This window comes from Hippoglossus hippoglossus, chromosome 2 (genome assembly GCF_009819705.1).
Source record: "Hippoglossus hippoglossus isolate fHipHip1 chromosome 2, fHipHip1.pri, whole genome shotgun sequence".
Taxonomy (NCBI): Eukaryota; Metazoa; Chordata; class Actinopteri; order Pleuronectiformes; family Pleuronectidae; genus Hippoglossus; species Hippoglossus hippoglossus.
In genome coordinates, this window is record NC_047152.1 from 7,012,423 (window position 1) to 7,029,834 (window position 17,412).

Here is a 17,412-nt window from a genome sequence, read left to right on the forward strand (position 1 = left end):
TTCTTTTAAGTGAAATTCGTTTAAACTACACTTTGATGAAAACTTCCCTTTGGGAGGTTTTTTATTTTAAACATAAATACATATTTTCCATTTACTATTCTTTGGCTAAAGCATCGTTCTATGTCCTTTTGGTCCAGTTCCATTGAAAATATCTAGAGCAGCAGCGGCGCCTCACAGCGAAGAGGTTGTTGGTTCGAATCCCTGGTGTTTGTGTCTAGTTTGCATGTCCTCCTCGTGTCTGCGTAGCTTTTCTCTGGGTTCTCCGGCCTTTAGATAACGGACGGTTGGATGGATGATGCTTCAACGGCTAAAAAGCAGAATAATTTAACCATTTCAGTTTTTCTTTCTCATTGTTTTCATGTTTTACTTTACAGAAATCCATCATTTACTTTGTTTCCAGGTTTTATCCCATTACGAGGTAATTTCGTATCCACTCATTCCGTGCGTCTGTGCGTTTACTCGGAATGAGTTTGCCCCAACTCCTCAAACTTCCATCTGGAGCTCGGACTGTTCCCAAAAACTGCTGAACATTATCTCAGAATTCCATTAAACTGATGCACTAAAGGCAGCAAATCATCACTCATGCAGCTCAAAGCTTCTGTCTGGAAAACGTCCAAATCAGTGGTGGAGATTTCTGATGAGTTTCAGCTCGGGGGGGGGGGGAGGGGTCACATCGGGTCCAGTAGGTTAATTTACTTCCTGTACGTCTTTGACTCTCTTGCACACACAACATTTTTTATGCCAGAAGAACACAATGCAGTTTGAAGTTATATTTAAGTGCTTGAAATCGATTGTTTCCCTTTACCAACAACAGTTGGTTTTTGCATGTCCCTGCAACACAACTATATATTTAGGTCTTTTAATTGAAGTAATATTAAGTTTCAACATGACCTAAGAGGTAAAAGATATGGAACCCAGGGTGTCAATCATTGCAGGGCCTCCCAGAGATAACACATGTTTTCTATTAGGGACAATAGATGCAAACCAGAGTGGGAGGAGTGGGTGTGAAGGCCGGGAGGTTTGTCTTGGCTCTGATAAAAGGCAGAGACACAAGTGAGCTGTCACCTGCAGTTATCTGTCGTTCCCCTGCTTGATTAAAAGAAGTCAGACGGCCGCCTGCTGTTTTATCGGGTCTAGACAAAGTAATGAAGCTGCTGCAAATCTGAAATTCAAAACGGCAGCCAATTAATGATCGTGGGGCTCGTCTGGTGCCGTCAGCAACTGGCTCAGGAAAACAGGGCCTCGACAAAAACATGGGCCAGCTTCGCCTCTTCCGTGGATTAAACTTGTTTTGATGCCGGATGATAATGGACGTAAGTCTTGAAACCTCGTGCAGGGTGGTAGAAAGCACCAGATATCGGATGGTTGTGGTGTTAGCACATGTAATCTTTGACCTCACTCCCATCCGAGGACATGAAGGAGGAGATTAGTCCACAAGTTTTTAAAGACATGACTTGCTCTGGCTCAGACAGAGTGTTTCCTAAAATAACTCTTGACTCTTAAAGTAGACGAGGCGTAGTACAGCAAGGGGCTTGTCGGACTTGGACAGAATGGGGAGCTTTGGATTATTATCTAGCAACTCATCAAAGACACCTTAGCTCATTTCCAGGGGACAATCATTCATTTAGACGTGTTAGTTGGAGTTTTCCCTACTCACCAGTTGACCAGCATGGCGGCATTATTCCCCGAAATAAACGGAAGTTCCCCCTGGACGTTGTGTAATACAAATCCTTGGGAGAAAAGCAGTAAGATCCACCAGGGGAACATGGTCCTCCTCATTCCTTCGCCCCCAGTCCTGTCGGGATCCATTCATCAAAGGCAAAGTTGACCCTGGGGTGTCCCAGGTTGGCAGCGCCTGGAAGTGTCCGGGATGTCGACGGGGTGGCTGGGAGCCAGGCGGCCTGGAGTCATGAGGGCGTCAGAGGGCCCAGGTGATGGGGTCGCAGTAAGAGCTACTGGTGTCGGGGATCTCCTGATCCAGGCATGGCAGTGGCAGCTGGTGCTTGTGTATATTGTCCGTCCTCGGCAGGGAGAGAGCTCCTGCAAAAACAAACCAGTGTCCCTCACTCTCAGGCGGCCGTCAGTCGATGGCCACAGAGCATTTTCTTCTTCCCTTCGCACGCCAGCCAATCCCAACAAGAATCTTTGATCATAACTCCACTAACAGCTGCCAGATAACAGGAGAACAACATGAGAAGGGAAATGTCCACACGGTCGACCCCCCCCTCCATCCCACCGGTGATCAGCAGCAGTGTCCCTCTTCTCCGTGGCTCCCAGTGCGTGTTGAGGTGTCGTGGCTGTCAGCAGTTAGGAATCAGTCTTCATGTGTGTGTGTGTATGTGTGTGTGTGTGTGTGCGTGCGTGTCTCCATGCCTGGATTGGCAGGGCGGAGTAGGCGGGGCTTAGGATCCCAGAACAGGAAGGCTCACCCCCCCCTCCTCCCTCCCTTATCCCATCCCCTTTACTCCCTCTCTTTCCCTCACTGATGGCAGGATGCAGATTGTAACCAGGGATTAGGGAGGTTCAAAAATCCGATTTTGCCCAGGGAGAAAGCCTTGTGTATTACTTTGCGTGTGTGTGTGTGTGTGTGTGTGTGCGTGTGTGTGTGTGTGTGTGTGTGTGTGTGTGTGTGTGTGTGAGAGAGAGAGAGAGAAAGAGAGAGAGAGAGAGAGAGAGAGAGAGCGAGGAAGAGAGAGCTTGTGTACATGTGCTCTGGTGTGTGGAGCTCAGTCATTGGATTTTTCATAGTTTACCAGCGCTCGCAGTCGCTAACTGCTGCTGGCGAGAGGATTTTTTAAAGCCTCAAATGCAATCTTCACTTGTTTAACTGAATATTGTGTCCCCTGTCTTTCTCTCCATCTCTCCTTCGCCCCCCCCCTCTCTCTCTGGGTTTAACTCCTAATGCCGTCGCTCCATTGTCGAATCACCGACATTAACAGCATCATAATAATAATCTATTGTCAAGTTCTCGCAATAATTGAAACCACTTTGGGCTTGTTTTTCACTTTAATAATGGATTTGAATATGAAATGTTCTCTTCATCCCAGCTCCAGTTTATGAATGTTCCACCTCTGATTATTTCATTACTGAAATTGCAGGAGAGGGGGGGGGGGGGGTGATGGTTCTACAAGATCAACACTATGTTCTTGATTGTGGTTTAGCTCAAAGCACATATCTCCATCATTAGCAGACGTCTTACCTCTTTGTCTATCGTCCCTGTCTCACTTCACATCTCTTTTATGTGTCTCCCCTCAGGACAGTACACAGTGATGATGGCCCACTTCTACCTGAAGAGGAAGATTGGCTATTTTGTCATCCAGACGTACATGCCCTGTTTCATGACAGTAATCCTGTCCCAGGTCTCATTTTGGCTAAACCGAGAATCGGTTCCTGCGAGGACCGTCTTTGGTGAGTGAGGATGCGTATTTACTTATTCTGTTAAAAAAAAACAGTTTTATTTATCTGTGTAATATTGCTGCAATGCACATTCACACCAGGGAGAATAATAACTGAGCAGCAACACTGCAACAGCTGGCAGTTAAGAGTTATTAAAGTGTGGGCTTGTATAAACTCAATTTCAACTGGCCCTCTCCTTTTGTCTGCACCCAGGGGTGACCACGGTCCTGACCATGACCACCCTCAGCATCAGCGCCAGGAACTCGCTCCCCAAAGTGGCCTACGCCACAGCCATGGACTGGTTCATCGCCGTGTGCTACGCGTTCGTCTTCTCTGCCCTCATCGAGTTCGCCACGGTGAACTACTTCACCAAGAGGAGCTGGGCCTGGGACGGCAAGAAGGCTCTGGAAGCGCAGCACCCGAAGGTACAGCGTGTGGGCACAAAGTTACATATTTCAAAAGGCCCCAGAATATATTAGAATTCAAACCATGTAAGCTTGAGTCTACTTTAGAGGTTTCATCACCGTCAGCCACTTTCCTAAGGACACTGTACTTCTCACACTGATTCTCTACCTTTCAAACTACCTGGTTGAAGTTGGATTTTTACTGTGTATGATTTTATCGTCTTTACTTTTCATGGTAATTGAATTATCTGTGCCATTTTGTAAGGTTGCTGTAAAAGCCTTGTATCCAGTACTATCACAAACTCATCCCCAGAATGTAAACAAATGACAAATACGTTAATCACACTGAAAACTACGACCAGATTGATTTCCAGATATTTGCACCACATCCCAACAGTGATTGTAATACAAGCCCCTTGCTTGAATATACACAGAGATCCTCAGGAACATTTACATGCACCCGTTAGCAGCTGCACTAAACTTATACCTGCATATTGAAATCATCATGAATAAGAATCAGACCACCAGTGGGAATCCTGCTGCTCCCTCAGTGAGATTCTATCACACCCAGCAGCCCAAATTTCTCCAGAAGGTTTTGCAAGAAATATCTCGGCTAATGATTCCAGACAGAACGAAACACATTGATTATCTCAGGTCAGAAACACTGGTGATGAGCAGGGGGGAAACAACATGGGTACAATTCATAACTAACTCGCTTCTCCATGTAATCTGTCTCACTGCAGAAACGAGATCCCATGGTGCTTTCCAAAAAGCCCAACAACGTTTGCTCGGCCGGCGTCAACTACACCCCCAACCTCACCAAGGACGTGTCCATCTCCACCATCTCCAACACGACGTCGGTGCAGCTCCGGACCTCCGAGACCAAGCTGGTGGACCCCAAGAAGACCTACAACAGCGTCAGCAAGATCGACAAGATGTCGCGGATAGTGTTCCCCGTCCTGTTTGGAACCTTCAACCTCGTCTACTGGGCCACGTACCTCAACAGGGAACCAGTGGTGAAAGGAGTTGTCAGCTCAACGTAATCTTTTTTCCTTCTCGGAGACGGAGAAGTTTGTGCAGGGGAGGAAGTGAGAGTGGGTGGACTAAAAGGAAAGGTCTTTGCCCTAGACAAAAAAAACAAATAGGTATCTGCTCTTGAAGAACAAAAACTATACTCAACTATCCATTTCAGGCACTTTGAAAGGATGCAAGGCTGCGACAGAATCCTTGTCCTGTTATTCGCGGCCTAAAAAAAAAACTGCTCGGTCACAAAGAAACTGCTTTTAAGACGAGCGAGCGAGCGGGTGCTTTGCTTATTTTCTCATCTATCCTGCTGCCGTTTGCATGACGCTCTCCTCGAAAAAAGGAAAAAACCAAGGACTCCTCTATTTCTTGAATGCCGATGTACATGTCAATCATTGCTTCGAGCACACGTACGCATTTGGAGAAACTTTGCCTACATTGAAACGCGTCATATTCTCACCACGGAGGCTTGAAATGCGTCGAGCTCCTGCTGTGAAAAACCTGCGAGAGCAACATGCATTTGAATTTGAAAACTGGACTCAACTCCACTCTTGTGTGGAAGAAACATCTCTTGAGATTAATGCTGCAAGTGCATTAATAATTTAATTTTATGTCGTCTTTCTAAAGAAGAAACTTTGCTTTTTCTTTCTTTTTTTTTGTTGCTTCTATTGCAGCGAGTGCTCGTGTGTCTCTTTGTACATCTTTACTTGAAGATTCAAAAGCCTACTGCTGCACGCCTGGTTTCCCAAAAGCATTTAAGTCTGTATGAAAAGAAAAAGAAGGTGGGGAAAAAATATATGTATATGGAAGATTATCATTCCTAATGAAGAAGCTCCTCTTCATTCATAAAGAATTAAATAGGGCAGAGAGACTGTTTGGCCCACTTACACTGGGTGGCTGGGCGGCTGTGGATGGTGGGATCAGACAAATTTAGGACCGGGTACGTTCTGTAACGGCATTTGGAGTCTGGGTCACTCAGCGAGGAAACTAATATTCACAGCTGAGAAACCACTGCTCCGAGGTCGTCACATACAAATCAGCACCGCGAGTTCGGAGCGTCGCTCAGAGAGGGAACCAGGGTTCAAGCTGCTATTTAGTCCAGGCTGCTGACGTGTCCTTCGGCAGAACACGGCCAGTTGCACTTAGATAGACTTTGACTTATTTAAGTATTAGGGCCTCGTAAAGGGAGAAGAAAACTGGAGATTTGTCAAGTGAAGTCACAACATTAGGAGAATAAGGCTGTAATTTAGGATACGAGGGGGGGGGGAACATGAGAGGATCAGCCTGATGTCAAAATCTAAATCAGAACAACAAACAGACAAAAGAATAAGTTCAAGTCAGAGTGAACCTGGGTCAGAAATCTTATTTCAAAGCCCAGGTTCCACCAGAAAGTTTCAAAGCGCAATTATCTAACGAATGATTATCAATAATTATGTTGGATGGTCCTTCACATGCGAGCCAGTATCAACATTCTGCCATTTTAAGTGTAAGCGTGAAAAGGTTCTGGGAAACTAGGCCGAGTCTCACGGGGGGGAATCATGTAAATAGACTTTTTATTTCCACCTTTTGCGTTTTACGCCCTTAGAAGAAGAAGAAGAAGAAGAAAAAAAGCCTAAGTCAAATACTGACTTTGAATTTATTCAGTGTTTTGTCTCTTTTCTTAATGTTTCCGTGAACACGTGTGAGACTCTTTTCTTCTCGTTGCTTCTGGAGCACCCGACCAAACTTGGCTTTTAATGTTTTCAATTGAATCCGATTTTATTTTATTTCTACGTTGACTGGATTAACCTGGACGCGACGAGCACACACACACGACGGCTGTGGTGAGACATACTCAGGAACTAACGGACTTTCAGCAGAAGAGTTGCCTCAGAGTCTCTGCGTCTTTAATCACATGGATTTTGAACAGTGACCCCGACACCCGCTGCTACAGGAGCAGTGTCCCCCAACATCTGACACTGGGTGAAAAACCATGTCAATAAAGATGATCAGCTGCTAATGTACCTGCTTTGCTTTGAGTAACTATATTTAACGTATCAGTTTTGAAAACTCTTTCCAAAGCGTTTTTTATGTTTAATTCCTGTGCCATAATATCCTGTAGTGTTTTTGTGCTGGTTTGGGATCGATGTTGAATCCGACATTCCTATAAATCTAAAATGTTGCTGTGTTTTCAAATGCTCCGTGGGTGTTGACCAATGTGTTTCAGAGCTTGTTAAAGCACAGCAGCCGTGTCAGAGGACGTCCAATGAGATGCTGTCCCGTGCATCTATTTGTCGAGGGGTTACCATGGCAGCCAGGTGCACACGAACAGCCCTTTCCCCCCGGTAACAACCTCCAACCTCTGAATCTGCTCCTGCTCTCCCTGTTTGTGTCTGACTCCGCTGCTTCGTCCAGTAAGAGGGAGCATTTTTCTATTATTCCTGCAGAGTCCCCCGTGAATCTTTGGATCATTTGTCGTGTCGGGGGCCGAACTGCTCCAGTGCTGCTTCACTCAGCCTTATTCTGAGTTAGGTTACCAAAGGAAATGAAACTTCTAGAAGCGATTTCTGTCCCTAATAAGTTAAATGTTCAAATTGTCTCAAACACTTTCCCCCCGCTAAGGATGCTTACGTGCTAAAACGGGAAAAAGGAGTGAAGGGACATTTTCAAAACTGAAATATTCCCGTTTAATCGTTTCACTGCAGGTCAGATCATCATGAAGAAATGAATGCCCCTCTCTTTCCATCCATCCATCCGTCCGTTTAACCAACCCTCTCTCCTCATTTGCCAGCCAAGAAGCGATTGCCCCTCCCTCCTTCCCTCCGCCACTGTCACAGACTCATCTGCCATACATCTGTTAGAAAAAGGGATTTAGTGACGCTTAAGTTGCTTTCACCCGTTCAGGGGGGCCCCCTTACAGCAAACTCCAATTTAAGCCCCGACCGGCCCAGCCGATGACAAACGCTTGTTTTTCTCCGCGCGGCGTCTGGACAGATGTGGCTGGTGCATGTTGGGGACAAATTTAGGATTCATTATATGTGCTTTATCCACAGCGAGCGCATGGGCAGTGAGGCAGACTGAAGTTTTGAACTTGGGTCTCTCGACTCGGGAATGTAATGCACATGCGGCCGTCAGCTTCAGGAGATCTTCATCGTTTTGAGCCTCAGTGAAACACTTTTGTTTTGGAGGAGACCTTTGCCTTTATAGGTGGGCTTGAAAAAAAAAGTCTTACTTACATTTATTCTTTGTTTTTATGTATTGTATTTGTTTTATGTAATATACTTAAATTGATCAAATAAAAAGGATGAACAAAGCTGGTATTCAGGGATTATTTTTTATTTTTAAACACGGAGCCAAGCTGCTGCTGTATTCCGCAGAATCGTAAACTATGATGATAACTGCTAATATATAAGGAGGAAGATTGCCAGCATTTCTTGTATCAATGTAATTCCCGAGTGATATTTAAGTGCTCTATGAAAATAGCTGGATGTATAAATAAAGTCCGTAGGCTCCCATTCCAGTGATCACACATCTGGGTAAAATCTTTTTTTTGTCTATTTTAAGGTTCTCATGAAGACAGTTACTTTCTGCAGGAGAGACAAGTGTAACAAAGCAACTTCACATGCAGGCTGTCGCTCTTTGTTTCACACGACGTTCAGAACGGAGTTATTTCTAACCTGATATTCGAGGAGCAAGACTAAAATGAAAGATTACAGTTCCCTTATCGAGCAGAACTTGAGACATCTTGTCGTTCACGAGACGGAGAACTTGCCAACACTCCTTTTCAAGGCTCATTACTTTTAACAGTAACAGTGGTGGAATGTAACTCATTACATTGACTCAAGTGTACTGCACTTATGGGCACATTTGAGGTACTTGTACTTTGTTTGACGAGTTCCTACTTTATCCTTCTGCTTCAATACTGTACTCATTGCTTCGCTATGACATCATTTGTCTGACAGCAGTGCAGATTAGGGGTTGCACATAAATATCAGAGCAAACATGATACATTTACAATGTGCAATGCAATTTAAAAACGTGAAACCAGGCCCCGCGACAGGACATGTTGTTAATTCATTAAATATTTACATCCTCTAGAACTAATGACCCCAAATGACTCGAGAAAATAATGTGCTCTTTAGCCAATAAGACAGCTTCCTCGTGATTAGAATATGCAGCACATGTAATATTCTGCTTTGAACTTGATTTATAAATCATTCAAAGACCTTTATACTTGTTTGTCTATTTTAGTTTCCTCGTCCTTATTTCTTTACTTGTTTGCTGCATCTAAAATATGAAAAAAACATTTTAATAGTAAAGAGACACTCCACTTTAAACTTACATTGAAATACCCATTTGAATTCACTATATATATATATATTAAAATATACAGCCAATAGAATTATGCTATACTATCTCTTATATTACAATATATTATAATTTTTTTCTTACAAAATACAGTACGTTTTTGATAAGTGCAATAATAACAATAACTACAACAATAATAATATAATATTTACTTCAATCCAGAGCAGCTATATCATAAAAATGATGCTTTCATATTGATTAATCAGTAATAACAAATATTAGTACATCAGTATAACAGTATATATAGCCATTTTCCTGCAGGTACAGTCACCTTTACTTCAAGTGCTTCACATTTTCATGATACTTTTCCTGCCCTTTTAATGAAGTAGGTTCCATATGTTTTTTTGGGGGGTTTGTTTTAAGGTATTTAGTTCTGGTCAAGAGGTTAAAATCCTCTGGTTGAAGCACTGCGGTGAAAACCTAACTTTATACTGCTGCACCTCCCAGCAGACACCAGGGGGCGCTGAAGCCTCTCCACAGCAGAGTGCTGCTGCTGCATGTGGCTCCGACAGTGTGACAGGTCTGAGCTGAGCTGCCCCCTCACTGAGTTGTGCGCCCTAATCAGAAATGACTTATTTTGAGCTCGCGGTGCGTAAAAGCGCAAAGAGTGAGACTCCCGGTGGCTGCGCATCATCAGACAAAGACAACAACACGAACACGAAGTCAGGTGCGTGTTCAGAGAAACTGGCCCTGACGCGTTATTTGCATGGATCTTGTTTATCTGCAGCAGATACACTGCAAAATCTAAAAATGTGGAGAAAGAGTTCAGAAAACACATTTTTTTCCAGATGTGCTTGGATGGTTGTTTCCCCCCAAGAAAGGCACCTCCAGATGTTTAAATATGCAGCAGCTGTAATGAAATAAATAAACGTTGCTCATGACGTAGCCTGAAATTATTTTTTTCTAAAAGGGAGGTGTTTGCTCATGTTTTTCCTCCAGATAATGAAAAGCAATTTTGATCCAGGTATTGCACGGAGCCCGTGCACGTGTATGAGTCACGCAAGATGCTCATCTCCTGAGGTTCAACTCCAGCAGCAGCAGCAGCAACAGCGTCACTCAACCACTGTGTTGCCCACACACAGAGAGAGAGAGAGAGAGAGAGAGAGAGAGGGAGGAGGGCGCCGCTGGATCCAGTCTCTTCGCTGATCACTGTCATTGATCGTCGGGTGCGTCCCCGGAGGATCTCCCCAACCCACACCCACCTCCATCCCAGGGTGCGGAGGACCGAGGGGGAGAGACACAGAGAGAGAGAGAGAGAGAGAGAGAGAGAGAGAGAGAGAGAGAGAGAGAGACCGCTGTGGCCGCAGATGACACGCAGGAAAAAGTGTGTGGGCGGATGAGGAAGTTCACAGCTCGGATTGATGGTTCCACACCTACTGTACTGGGCACTTTTACGCAGCAGCGGCGGCAGCAGCACACGCCGGGGTCTCGAACCACCGATTCATTGTGATCAGAGGGGATCCGCGCATGGGAAAATGACAATCAAGTTTGTGGTCATCCTCTGCACACTTCTGCTCGTCCGGGGCGCGCGGTGAGTCCGATCATCTTCTTCTCCCGCTTGTTATTGTTCCTCTGCAGCTTCAAAAGTTGAGGATTTAATGGCAACACCAGCGCTTTGTTATGTGAATGGCTGATAAGGGCTTTCCCCGCACGCACACGCACACGCACACACACACACACAGAGACAGACACACGCAGCAACCATTTACTGCTGCGCCTCAATACAGAGTCTGGGGTCTGACAATCATTTGCAAAAAGGGGGTGGGGGGTTAAATTCAGATATTACATCATTGCATGCACCCACAAAGTTTCCACGACCAGGGTGTTTATTACAGGGGGCGCTAACGTGACTGACGACCCCCCCCTCCCACTCCTCCCACCTCCCCAGGTCTGATCTACTGGAATATGGCGACGACGACGAAGATCAACACGATACCACCGTCAATCAAATGCTGGTGCCCAGGACGCACCAGGAGGATGCCACACTCATACTGAACAACCTGCTGAAGGAATATGACAAGACGCTGCGGCCGGACATTGGAGGTAAGGCTGGTTGAATAGAGAGAGAGAGAGAGAGAGAGAGAGAGAGAGAGAGAGAGAGAGAGAGAGAGAGACCAGATGTAAAGAAGTTTAGAGCTGATGGTGCTGAACTGGGCTGTTGATCTGTCACTGGTGCGGAAAGATCCTGGAACTCGGATGAATGGATCTGTCCACGGCCCTGAATCATCCTGGTTTTAGTTTCCGTGGTGCTGAGACATACTGGTTACATGCTGTTGGAATATACTGGTCTGGATTTCAGCTGTCCATGGTTCTAAAGGACCCTGGTTAGACTAGGAGCTGTCCACGGTGATACTGGTTTGGAGTGTAGCTGCCTGTGGTGCTGAATGTTGCTGCTCTGTAGTGGATCTGTCCATGGTGGTGAAACATAATGGTTTGGAGTGTAGCTGTCCATGGTGCTGAAATATACTGGTTTGGAGTGTAGCTGTCCATGGTGGTGAAACATACTGGTTTGGAGTGTAGCTGTCCATGGTGGTGAAACATACTGGTTTGGGGTTAAGACGTCTATGGTCCTGAAAGACCCTGGTTAGAATTGGAGGTGTCCATGGTGTGGCCATGAAACATACTGGTTTTAGTGTAGTAGTCCATTGTCCGCAAAGATACTGGTCTGTAGTGGATCTGAAATCTACTGGTCTGGGCTGAGATGAGCTGAAACCAGAAGCTAGGATCACGATCCACCTCATGTCTCCTCGATCTCATTGAAACATAATGATCTTTACACTGACCGAACACTGAGTGATTAAAGCCCTGCCTCCATTTTTCAAATGGCTGCAGCTTCCCATCAAAACCAAAACGTTTTCACATGTCATCTCCAATGATGAAGGTTTCCCACATGAATCTCTAGTGGATTATGAAAACATCTTTTATCGAGTGTCCATCAAAGCGTACTGCACATATACAGAAAATCAGCAAAAAGGATAAAAAAGCCAGTGCTGTTATTGGCAGTGGTTCTGCAGGCTGGTGCCATTAAAGACGAGAGCACAACAGGATGATGTAATAAAAAGAGCGGCAGTCAAACCTCAAAGGAGCAGAAAGGAGCATTGATGCAACAATTCTTCCACCTCAGTCACGCATGACAACTTTTGTTCTCAGATATTTTTACTTTCTTTTGTTAATATCTGTCATTTCAAGTTTTTTGTTAAACGCACGACAGAAACGTATAAAGGTCTCACTTTGTCAACATGCACAGATCCTGAGGTATTTATATCGTATATATATATATATCGTATATAGCGTCCTCTTACATATCATGTATATGGCCTCCTCTTACATATCATACATGGGAGGTTGTGTGTGTGAGGTTGAGGGCCACAGCTTGAGTCCAGAACCTGCTCTGATTGCTGCCACATCATTTCCACGGCGCTTACAGAAGGAATCAGAACTCACGGGGCTCCTCGGAGTTGGAGGGTAAAATGCCTTCCTCGCAGATGCAGGGCGGCCGGCTGCTAATCAAAGGGTTATTGGTTTGATCCCCGGAGTGTTCTCAGCGGTGGGCTGCCGACTAGAAAAGTTTCCTGTGCCATCGACTACAGTCTCATTTATTGTTACCGCCGCTTTTCAAGAGCGATTTGGAGAAATCAAGGCGGTAGCTATGTGGCACGTGAAGTGTGCCGACTAGTGAAGTGGTAATCACTCGGGTTCAGTATAATGTTGGAGAGATGTGTATATTAGTGCTCTGTTCCTGATTAAATGCATGAAATCAGACTTCCCTGTGCTCTGGAGCAAAGCTCGGAATGTCAACCAGCATTGACCTCGGCCTTCTCTTATTAAATGTATGAACAAGACGGTACATTTGCATCTCGGTGAGAAAATACACAGAGACATATACTAACTGGGATAATCCTCAATGCAACTGCAGACTAAACATTCATGCAGGCAAATATGAACACGCAAACATAAAAAATACATATTTTTACATTCAGTGGGATCTCATTTGCCAATTATCTGATTATATCTAATGTCCAATGGGCATAAATGTCCATACATCTGCATAGAAATTGTAAAAGACGACACATTGTAAATCCAAATCTAACTGGAGAATCATCCCGTTTTTATTTTCGTAGTAATCCCTGGGAACATAGTGAACAAACGCTGCTACTAGCTGATTGGGCATAACTTTAAATAGAGCCACTTTGCCGAAAAACTTCGCCATGTGGACTGGAGTAGCCTGGGAATCGAACCACTGACATTCAGGTTAGAGGACGACCCATATCCGTCTGTTCTGTCCCCTTCAACCCCCAAATTATGGGACCTGTTGTTGCATGATTACCCTCAAATCAGAGTAATAGGAGGTAAAAAAATAACTTTTTCATGTTGTACTATCGATACACGAGTAAAAGATGTTCGTCTTGTGTTCACCCCACAGTATCAGACTCTAAAACACCGTAGCATCTGTTTTTATTTTTCTTATTTTCCAATTTACTTCGTTAAGAGTTTATTTTTTCAGGCATTTCTTTTTTTTCCCGTGGAGGCAGATTTCTGCATTTACAATCAGCAGCGCGCCCACGAATCAGACCACTAGTTGATCGACTGATATGTGCAAATCATTCGGGAGCTGCTCTACTCTAAATTCTGGAATAAATGTTTTTGTTGTGGTTGCTTCTTAGTTATTTATTTATTTTACACTTTGGATGCTGCTCTGTTTCCTGCAGCTCACTGCGACACTGTCTTTCCCGTCTCCTCACCTACACCCTGACACACGTGCCCATCAACACATGCTGAGGAGGAGTTCGACAACTCCACACAATTTACAGGTTTCTTACAGGTTTGTGTGCGACAGGAAGGGGAAATAAATCAGAAACTACAAGTTGGATCGTGAAAACAATTTGAGGGTGTGAACGTAAAAAAAGAGGTCCACCTACCGGAGCCCTTCATCTGTACTTGAGACTTGTGGCTTCGGGCTACTTTAGCTGCTACTAGCTTTACGACCATTGCATTGTGGGTAATGCCAGTTTTGATGTTTCTGGCTCTGCTGCGTCCACTTGTCTACCTTTAAGAAAAAAAACATTAATTGGGGGTGAATAACGTACATACAGAACCCAAAATAACTATTTTTAAATATTTAGGGGACTGAAATCTATGAGTGTGCGATGATGCAGCTTGTTAGAAGGTCAGGGGGACGTTGGGCCTTGTAATGGAGAAGAAAGTACAACGGTGTGGATACACTCAAGTACTTTTCAGGTAGTATTCGGCTGGTTTTCCACCACTGAGAATAACATTACACGTCTCTTGATGATTGGCAGTGGGGCCTGTTTGCCACTAATCTCTGTCACTCAGCTGCAGGACTCATGAGCTTGTTTATTAAGTCTCAGTCTGACGTGACACTCTGCACCTCGATGCTGCCGCTGCAGAGTCAGGGAGTCGTTTGTGATGGTTTCAGTTTTCCACCGACTTCGTACAACGGGCTCTGGTGGGAGCACTTATCTCCAGATCATTAAGAGTTGTGTTCTTAGGTTATTTAAAAGGACCAAGCTCCAGCCTTTCACCGGCAATACGCTGGTGGGGGTTGATTCTTTCTTTCCCTCCCAGCTCGGCTCAGAGTGGCAGTTCTCCTCATGCTGGGGAATCTCCCTCCAGCTCTGCCTCAGTAATTAAGGATGAAATTTTGATGAGATCCAGTTGACAAACCTCAGAATCGTCCATGAAATGTTAATGTTGGAGCAGGATAGTGCGAGGGAGTGGAAACACGTGTGTGTGTGTGTGTGAAAAAGACATATGGACACAGACACGCACACGGAGGGACACACACACAAAAAGGTACACACTCGGAGATGACGCTGAGTCAAAGACAGATCTGGGACATTTAAAGCATTGTGGAGAAAAAAAGCGGGTTCAGTTGAGAGCTGCTGCAATGACTCTCTGAGAAACACACACACACACACACACACACTAACAATAACAAGACAGTCAGCTACTGAAGTCAGAACAGTGGGGCTCATTTCTGAGATATACCTGGATTTTGTCTAAATCAAAATTATCCTGTTCTCACACACACACACACACACACACACACACACACACACACACACACACACACACACACACACACACACACACACACACACACACACACACACACACACACACACTTCTCTTTGCCTGTGTTTTTCTTGAATTGCGCACTCCTCTCTCGTTTGTGCTTGTTTATATGCTGCTGGCTGTGGAACCAGAAAACATACTGTTGTTTTTAAAGCATATCAGAGATTCTTCTGTGTTAATTGGTCCGTGCATTTAGAACTGAGAAGTGTGTTTGTGTCTCACAGCGAAGAAACTCCTTCGGCTCTTTACGCTACAATCGAGTAGATTGTTGTGCTGTGAAATTCCACTGTACAAGATTAGATATACATTTTATTAATTTCATTATCTAGTAATTTCAGGGCTGTAGGTTGGAGCTGTGAAGATTAAATATCAGAAACACTACAGATCAACAACAAACAGCTCAAGTGGGAGAATCACGATCCTAATGAATAAGGTAACACTTGTTCCACTTGAATGGTTCAACCTTCTGCAGTTATTAGTCTATTTCACATTATAATAGAGGAGGTGGTGACAGCTACTGTTGCTTTCACACATGAAGTTTGGACATTGACTTGTCCGAGTCAGGTTAAATATTTGTAAAAAGTCAGTGAGCCCATGTGAGAATACAATCCTGACACGTGACGGACGTGAAACGGAAGAAAACAAATGTTTACGGATGAAAAAGGAAAGAACGAGATTCGAGAGCTATTGAGGAGGAAGGCCGCGGGATTTATACGTCACGTCCCGCCTCCCACAGGCTCCACCCCTCGCCTGAACTTTCTCGTCTGACCCGGAGAATCTCCTGCAGCGTTCTTCATATGTGAGAAGACAAACTGTGGAAGATGTTCGGACCCAACTGTCCATTCCTTAAGTTCATGTTTATGAGAACGGCCTCATGCCTCCTCCTAGCTTTAGCATTTAGCATAATCAGCTGCCCATTCACTTTAATTCGATTATTATTTCACAGGAGTCGTTAAAACAGGCAAACGGTTCAACTCAGTTCCACGACACTGATGCAAAATGTGGAAGTAAAAAAAAAAGCCAACTGTAGAAATCCGAGATACCGAATAACAAGGTTATTATCTTAGTTCCTGTGTTTGTTTTCCTCCCCGTCTCTTCCAGGCTTGCAAAGCGAGCACTCAGCCTAATCTTCATATAAAGTGGGTGACTGGTCCACTTGCGAAAAAGCGACCCAGATTTCCCCCGAGCAGAACAAGTGTTGAGTCTCACCTTAAACGATAAGAAGCAGTTCGCCTCAGATGAAGATGAGATGCTTTTGTGTCCCTATTGTGTCACTTTCCTTTTGGATTCTGAGTGTGATCGGCGTGCGCGGTTCTGTGTGATCCTCGCGTGCGTGCGAGTGGCTTTGTGTGCGCTAGCCAGGGAATCGGGGACGAAGTGGGCTGGAGAGCGAGGCTCTGTGGTGATGTGGGCTCCACAGCCACGCACATTCAGAGTTTGGAAGTCTGCAAGATTGAGTTAAGTTTAGGTTTGAGCCAGATTCTAAAAATACACAAGTCTGCCAACAAATTAAAAAGCACATTTAAGACAGATTAAAGTCTGTGCCCACGAGAACTGAGTCAACAAACGTACAGACAGAGGCTTTAAAAACCTGCAACTGGGACACACACAGTTTATCTGAGGCCAGCGCCTCTTGCACCAGGAGCACATCGGGGGGACTCAGTGGCTTTGGACCAAACCCAAAAGTTTAAGTACATTTCAATTACATTTTTCTCAAAGATGGTTTCTTTAGTTTTAGATAGGTACATTTGATTTTAAATTTTTCTTATTATTTGCAGAAGAAAGTGGAGATGCCACGTCCATCTGTATCAACAGGCTCGGACACTGACAGGAGCACTGACACGTTACTGACTGATTCCACGAGTGGCTCTCATCCACATATAATAACTTTATTCAGTTGTGCGTCTCATTGCTGCTGTTCCAGCTGCTGATCATGTTAATACTCGTTTACAGACACCACAGTGGGTCTTTCCAGGAAAAAGCCTCTGTTACACAAGAAGTGGTCCATGTTAATGTTTCACAGGCAAATAGACAGAAGTAGAATTTGCTGAAAAGACAAGGAACGAGTCCCACTGACAGAAAAAAGCCAAAGAGAATCCAAACCTCAAGATTCATTTCAAATTCCCTGACTTTTTCTTTTTTTTAG

At 44.6% G+C, this 17,412-nt stretch overlaps 2 protein-coding genes and 1 long non-coding RNA gene across 3 annotated transcripts in view; all 3 read left to right on the forward strand.

The window, feature by feature from the left end:
- The window catches only part of LOC117775416 (gamma-aminobutyric acid receptor subunit alpha-5-like), a 31,742-nt gene extending 26,425 nt beyond the window's left edge, over positions 1-5,317 (forward strand). The window contains exons 10-12 of the mRNA XM_034608532.1: positions 3,256-3,408; positions 3,610-3,821; positions 4,544-5,317. Coding sequence (XP_034464423.1) covers positions 3,256-3,408; positions 3,610-3,821; positions 4,544-4,843 — 665 coding nt within the window. The 3' untranslated portion in view covers positions 4,844-5,317. The remainder of the gene's footprint in view (positions 1-3,255; positions 3,409-3,609; positions 3,822-4,543) is intronic.
- Positions 5,318-6,889: 1,572 nt separating this feature from the next.
- Positions 6,890-8,122, forward strand: LOC117775472. Its single transcript, XR_004616271.1, has 2 exons — positions 6,890-7,008; positions 7,250-8,122. It is a non-coding gene; the product is annotated as an uncharacterized LOC117775472 (long non-coding RNA).
- A 2,130-nt stretch (positions 8,123-10,252) lies between these two features.
- Positions 10,253-17,412, forward strand: part of LOC117775408 (gamma-aminobutyric acid receptor subunit gamma-3-like) — a 59,988-nt gene continuing 52,828 nt past the window's right edge. Inside the window, exons 1-2 of the mRNA XM_034608520.1 lie at positions 10,253-10,701; positions 11,059-11,213. Of these exons, the coding sequence (XP_034464411.1) occupies positions 10,532-10,701; positions 11,059-11,213 (325 nt within the window). The 5' untranslated portion in view covers positions 10,253-10,531. The remainder of the gene's footprint in view (positions 10,702-11,058; positions 11,214-17,412) is intronic.